The sequence below is a fragment of the Loxodonta africana genome, chromosome 14 (assembly GCF_030014295.1).
Source record: "Loxodonta africana isolate mLoxAfr1 chromosome 14, mLoxAfr1.hap2, whole genome shotgun sequence".
In the NCBI taxonomy this organism is placed as follows: domain Eukaryota; kingdom Metazoa; phylum Chordata; class Mammalia; order Proboscidea; family Elephantidae; genus Loxodonta; species Loxodonta africana.
The window spans coordinates 4111161-4118581 of NC_087355.1; the positions used below are offsets into that span (position 1 = coordinate 4111161).

The following is a 7421-nucleotide window of genomic DNA, read 5'->3' on the forward strand; positions in this document are numbered from 1 at the left end:
GGAGGGAGGGAGAGGGCTTTTTATTGATCAATCTGTAGATAAGAACTGCTTTGGGGGAAGGGAAAGACAACACTCAATACAAGGAAGGTCAGCCTAACCGGACTGGACTAAAAGCAAAGAGGTTTCCAGGATAAAATGAAAGCTTCAAAGGTCAGCGGAGCAGGGGCTGGGGTCTGGGGAACTTGGTTTGAGGGGACTTCTAAGTCAATGGGCAAAATAATTCTATTATGAAAACATTCTGCATCCCACTTTGAATTGTGGCGCCTGGGGTCCTAAATGCCAACAAGCGGCCATCTAAGATACATCAATCGGTCTCAACCCACCTGGAGCAAAGGCAAAGGAAGAACACCAAGGCCACACGACAACTAAGAACCCAAGAGACAGAAAGGGCCACATGAACCAGAGACCTACATTATCCTGAGACCAGAAGAACTAGTTGGTGCCCGGCCACAATCGATGTCTGCCCTGTCAGGGAACACAACAGACAACTCCTGAGGGAGCAGGAGACCAATGGGATACAGACCCCAAATTCTCATGAAAAGAACATACCTAATGGTATGATTGAGACTAGAGGAAGCCCAGAGACAATGCTCCCCAGAACGTCTGATGACAAAGGACAGGAACCATCCCCGAAGACAAATCATCAGGCATGAAAAGGACTGGTCAGTTGGGGGGAGAGAGATGCCGATGAAGAGAGAGCTAATTAAATCAGGTGGACACTGGAGAGTGTGTTGGCAACTCTTGACTGGAGGGGGGTTGGGAAGATAGAGAGAGAGGGAAGATGGCAAAATTGGCACGAAACGAGAGACTGTAAGGGCTGACTCAATAGGGGGAGAGCAAGTGGGAGAAGGGAGTAAGATGTATGTAAACCTACATGTGACAGACTGATTGGAATGGTAAATGTTCACTTGAAGCTTAATAAAAATTAATTTAAAAAAATATATATGTTTTATGTTGAGCCTGCTTATGTACAACCAAATGCTTCATATGATTTGGTTCCTTGGTTTGGAGGTTTAGGGTCATGGTTCCATGGGACATTCCAGCTAAATGACCTAATAACATGTTTACTGCTTCTGTTCCACCTCCTAGTTCGTTGCATACTGCCTGGAGTCTTAAAGCTTGGAAGCAGCCATCCAAGCCACAACAATTAGTCTATTCACCCAAAGCAAGAGAGGGAGGGGAGTCAGGAAGAGAAAAGAGAAAATGGAATGTGTTGCCTCCAAGAACAACTGCCTCCTTTGCCGTGAGACCAGAATAACTGGATGGTGCCCAGCTACCATTACTAAACATTTTGACCAAAGATTCTATAAAAGAATCCTGATCAAAGGGGAAAAATACAGAACAGAATTTTAAATTCTCATGGAATCTAGATTTCCTAGAGCCACAGAGGCTGGATGAACCCCTGAAACTATTACCCTATCTTTAAACCTTAAACCAAAAATATTCCCAAAGTCTTCTTAAAACCAAACAGTAGTTGAACTTAACTAGTAAAGAATTTTCACCTTAAACATTGTGCTCTTTTAAGGCCTATTTTTGTGGAATCAAATTGACAACAGCAACTGGAAAGATCATATAGGAATCTTAGGGAGCAATGAGTTTATGTTCATGAGTGAGAACAACTCAGAAAAGGAGAGTGAGAGCAACTTGAAGAATGTAATCCATGTTACTGAATTGTACATGTAGAAACTGCTGGTGTGTGTTTTGCTATGTATATTCTTCAACAACACTAATTTTTTTTTTTTTTAATTAACTTTAGAAAGGAAAGAGTATATGCAGGGAGACCACGGAGGAAGATACTGCAATGGCCAAAGTATGAGACAACCAACAATGGCTCAGACCATGGTATAGTGACACTGGTTCTAAGAGGAGGAGGGAATCCGTATACAAGCATTGGTGTTCAACAACTAGAAGAAGGGACTGGTCACTTAATGATGAATGGAATAAAAGCAGCAAGTTTTGGGTGGCAGGTTGAGAGGGGTCTTGTGGAATACTAGGATCTCTGTTTTGAAAATATTATCCTTGGGGTGACAAATATACATCCAACTGAGGAGTCAAGCAGGTTACTGAATATGTGAGACTGAAGTTCTAAGAAAAGTTCCTGGAAAAAGATGAAAACTTGGGAATTACTAGTACATATACGGTACTGGAAAGCTTCATAAGATCAACTGTAGAATGAGTAAAGAAAGAATAGATGATAGGTTCCTGGATTAAGCCTGAGAGAACCATAACAGAAAGAGATCAGGAAAAGGAAGAGGAAGTAGCAAAGAAGACTGAGGAGTATTCCATGAAGTAGGAGGAAAGCCTGGAGAGGATGCTGTCTCAAAGCCAAGCTAAAAAGGAACAGATGCTCAACTTGTTTAAATGTTGCTGATAGATAAAATAATACAGAAACTGAGCATGCTTTTAATATATTTTTATAATCATTCTTCGAACCTGTCTTCCTAAACTCTCTGTAGCAACTGATTCATGAGTTTTCTTTTCCTCCCCATTGCTTTCTTCTTCTTGGCTCCCAGTCAACCAACCCTTTCTTACTCTTCTCTTCTGGATTCTGTTTAAATGGTGGTAGTATCCAATGTTTTTAGCCTTTTCTAGTCTAATTTACATTGTCTTTGTAGAAAAACTTTTTTTTGTAGAAAAATTAAATCATCAGCTGTCAAATCTCTGGATCAGACCTGTTGCCAAAATTACTAGACCCATATATCCAACATTCTACTGACCGTCTCTATCTGGATCAATCCCAGGCACTTTACACTGAACAAACCCCAGACCATACTTACTATCTTTCCGAACAGGAATTGGTCCCATTCCAGTCTTCCCTACTTGATAAATTGGTGAACCACTGATGATACAAGCTAGAAATGTGCCACATAGTCTATATTTCTAATTTTCCCATAATTACATCCCCAAAACTGAGCAAGTTTTTCATAAATTTTGCTAATTGGAAAAATATATCCCTCTGCTCCAGTTCTTTGTTGCTGACCTAATTTAAAAATTCATGATCTCTTTAGCAAAAACCAACAGTCTCCTTCCAGGGCTGTCTTACATCTTGTTTTATTTTCCTGTAATTTATCAATCAAGTGCTTCCCAAAGTATTCTTTCAACGTGCAAAATTGATCATGGCATTCCTCAGAGGACCTTAAACTTTGCATGCAAAATATATGTAGGAAGCATACTAATAGATGCTATAACAAAATCTATTAAGAATCATTCTGTATCCCACTTTGAAGAGTGGCGTCTGGGGTCTTAAACGCTAGCAAGCAGCCATCTAAGATGCATCAATTGGTCTCAACCCACCTGGATCAAAGGAGAATGAAGAATACCAAGGACACAAGGCGATTACAAGCCCAGAAGGCAGAAAGGGCCACATGAACCAGAGACTACATCATCCTGAGACCAGAAGAACTAGATGATGCCTGGCTACAACCGATGACTGCGACAGGGAACACAACAGAGAGCCCCTGAGGGAGCAGGAGAGCAGTGGGATGCAGACCCCAAATTCTCATAAGACCAGACTTAATGGTCCGACTGAGACTGGAAGGACCCCGGTGGTCATGGCCCCCAGACCTTCTGTTGGCCCAGGACAGGAACCATTCCTTAAGCCAACTCTTCAGACATGGACTGGACTGGACAATGGGTTGGATAAGGATGCTGGTGAGGAGTGAGCTTCTTGGATCAGGTGGACACTGGAGACTATGTTGGCATCTCCTGCCTGGAGGGGAGATGAGAGGGTGGAGGGGGTTAGAAGCGGGCGAAATGGACACGAAAAGAGAGAGTGGAGGGAGAGAGCGGGCTGTCTCATTAAGGGGAGAGTAATTTGGAGTGTGTAGCAAGGTGTATATGGGTTTTTGTGTGAGAGACTGACTTGATTTGTAAACTTTCACTTAAAGTGCAATAAAAATTATTTAAAAAAAAAGAATAGATGCTAGACATCACCTTCAAAGATTCTGTTTCGTGAAATCTGGCCTTATTAAATATTACATGCAAGAAATATGATAAAATTAAAAAGACACAACAGCTATACATAATGAGCAAAGAAGAATTGATGTCTTTGAAGTATGGTGTTAGTGAAGAATATGGGCTGCCAAAAGAATGAACAAATCTGTCCTGGAAGAAGTACAGCCAGAATTCTTAGAAACAAGGGTGACAAGACTTTGTCTCACATACTCTGGACATGTTATCAGGAGGGCCCTGTCCCTAGAGAAGGACATCATGCTTGGTAAAGCAGAGGGTCAGTGAAAAAGAGGACGACTCTCAACAAGGTGGACTGTCGGACTGGCTGCAACAATGGGCTCAAGCAGAGCAACAACTGTGAGGATGGTACAGGCACAGACAGTGTTTCATCTGTTGTACACGGGGTCGCTATGAGTTAGAAACAACATCTACCCTGAGATCAGAAGAACAAGATGGTGCCTGGCTACTATTAACAACCATTCTGAACAGGGCCACCACAGATGGATCCTGATAGAGGGGGAGAAAAATGTGGAACAGAACTCAAATTCTTAAAAAGTCAAGACTTAATGGATTGGTTGAGACTAATGGACTCACTGAGACTCTCACCCTGAGATACTCCAAAAACTTTGAGCCGAAACAACCCCAAGGTCACCTTTTAGCTAAATAATAGATTGACTTGTAAAATAACAAATATTACTAATGAGTATTGCACACCTTTAAAAAAATCATCTTTATAAGACCAAATGGTCAACAATTACTTTAAAGCAAAGATGAAAAGGTAATGGAGCAGGGAAACCAGATTACTGGAAAGGAAACATCCAGAATGGAATTAATGTAGACACGTTGTGAAAAAATGTAACTAATGTCACTGAACGATTTGTACAGTAATTGCTAAACAGGAACTTAATTTGCTGTGCAACTTTCACCAAAAAAATATTGTTTTAAAATATACGTATAATGTTTTAACAAATATCAAAATGTCAGGTTTTTATTGGGTTTTTTGTTGTTGCTGCTTGTTTTTTGCTTTTCTTATAACTATTTTTATCAAGATAGTCTGGCTTAAATAAAAAAACACATGCATATTATATCCATCCAGCTCATCTAATTTTAAATTTCAAGTTATAATACACTTATTTCACAAATACATAGGTACTATTTCCCTCCCATGCTATCAAAAAGTAAGCAATGTCAAAGTATAGCTAATGGAAAGTATATTTCAAAAACAATCAGTTTCAAAACACAGTACAAAACTGCTTCTGCTTCTCCCTCTCAGTTTGACAGTTCTTCAAGGATCTAAAACACAGAAAAGGGGCAAATGGGACAATAAGAAATTAACCAGGGCAAGGTAACAGCAACACATTCAAATGGAACTTCAGTGGTTTAAGAAAACTCAATTAACCGCCAAAAATAGATTCTCTTCTTAATTATGTCAAGGTTTCAAATTTCGTAAGCCTATGAACAGTAAAACCATAAAAAAAAGAACGTTGAGATACAAACTAGAAAACACAGGCTTCCAATACACTATAAATACACTAATATCTACCAGCAACTCTTTTATAATTTATACTCAACTTCCAAAAACGACTAGAAGTGGTTAACAAAAAGTATTTCCCATTGACATCACCTAATCTTTAGTCTTTTCAAAATACTGTAACACTCTCATATCCACAGTGTTAAAAAAAAAAATCCTGAATATACAATCCAATCCACAAAATGAAAACCATCAATCATATTAAAATGCATTTTATTACAAGATGTTCAAGAGCCTGTAGGTACTAAGCGCAACTCTTAAATGTACAGTCCCATTAAAAAACACACTTATGATACCCTAATAGTTTGATTCAACAGCAAGTACAATAATTAAAGTTATAACACTAAAATGTCATTTTCTTAATATTCCTTACTAGCTCCCTCCAACCCCAAATATACTGAAATATTTCCCCAGTGCTAGAATTGCTGAAGATCTTGTCATTTACAACACCTGTAGGTATAAACTTCATTGTGAGATTTAAAAGACGTCATCTTTTTTTAAGATGTATGCATAATGTTTCCTGGGGCATTATCTTAAGAGTAGCACTCGTAACATACATTTGAAGCCTTTCATTTTACTACATATTCCAAAATTTGTTTTATTATGCAATGATGGCACGAAATATCAAATCACACTTCTATAACTTAACGTTTCAATAAAGATTAGAATGATGACAAATGACACAACATTTTTTAACTTATTTTCTAAATGCTCAAATTTCTAAAACCTCAGTTAACACTTAATTTCAAACTCTGTCCTCATAGGAAACCAAACATTGTTTCGATACGGGCGAGTTGACCAGCTTATCTAAGAAACCACTTGTTAGCTTTCATCTTCCTTTGTACTTTTATTTTGTATGCACTGCAGTTTTTCACTTAAATTTTAAGCATAACACGTATTCACTGAGGTAAAAACGATCATCTTTCCCTTATGCTCAAGTCCAACAATCATAGCAATCCCACCCCTACCTGTGTCGGTCCGACTACAGAACTAGACCCCCCACTCAATCAAGAACGCCCCCTGACCGACCCACCTCCGTACCCCAGGTCGCCACCTGCCCACCTCAGGCCTCCTCTCCTCCCCCCCGCACCTCCCTCCGTTCAAAAGTCAGACCCGCCGCCACGAGGCCCGACACCCGCGCCCAGCGGTCCCTGGGTGTCTGCCCGCGCCCTAGCCCCGCCGGGCGCGCTGCCGACGCGCGAACAAGACCCGCCGCCGCCTCCTGCCGGCAGCCCGGGCCCTCCGCTCGGGCGGCTGTTCCGTCCCGCCCTGACCCTGCAGCCCTGGGCTTTGCTCTGCTGAGAGCCGTGTCCGAGCGCGCACACTCCGCTTTCTCCCACACCGTCAGCGCCTGGCCCCCAGCAGCAGGCGGGGCGGGCAGAGTCGGGTCGGACAGGAAAAGCTGGCCTAGGAACCGACCTGTGGAGACCGCCATCTTCTCCTGCAGCCTGACGCAGCCGCCCCGCACGCACGTTGACGTCACGGCGCGTCACTTCCGCAGTGCACCGTCCTCCCCTCCCGGGCGCCTGGCCCAGCGCCTTCTGGCCCTGGACCTGCGCTTGTGAGGTTACTCCCGCACAGGGCGACCTCGGCGAAAGACCGGGAACGGCCGGGAGTAGGAGGGCTCGGGCCCGGAGGGCTGGGCCTGGGGTACCGGTGGGGGGGGCGGGGACGGGTCGGGGACCGAGATTGAAAGGGCCCGGTCAAGGAACGCTGGGGGCGGGAGGATCGCAGCGCGGGGGGGCCGAAAGTGGAAGGGTCCGGGCCGGGAGGGACTGGAGGAACCGGGGAAGCGGGGAGTGCTGTGCCAGGGAACCCTTCCGGGCCGGAAGGGACGGGGGTGCCCAGGAAGGGGGGGTTTGAGGGTTAGGGCTGCAGGGAGAGCCTAAGGTGGGAGGACCTGGGCTGGGCGGGGGGTGGACCCGAGGGAGAATGAGGA

The 7421-nt window shown here is 43.2% G+C and overlaps 1 protein-coding gene across 3 annotated transcripts in view; it reads right to left on the bottom strand.

Annotated features, from left to right (window-relative positions):
- Positions 1-6997, bottom strand: part of UBE2V2 (ubiquitin conjugating enzyme E2 V2) — a 64682-nt gene extending 57685 nt beyond the window's left edge. For all 3 annotated transcript variants that reach the window (XM_064267696.1, XM_010588307.3, XM_064267695.1), the window contains exon 1: positions 6902-6997. In XM_064267696.1, coding sequence (XP_064123766.1) covers positions 6902-6917 — 16 coding nt within the window. In that variant the 5' untranslated portion in view covers positions 6918-6997. The remainder of the gene's footprint in view (positions 1-6901) is intronic.
- Positions 6998-7421: the final 424 nt, after the last annotated feature.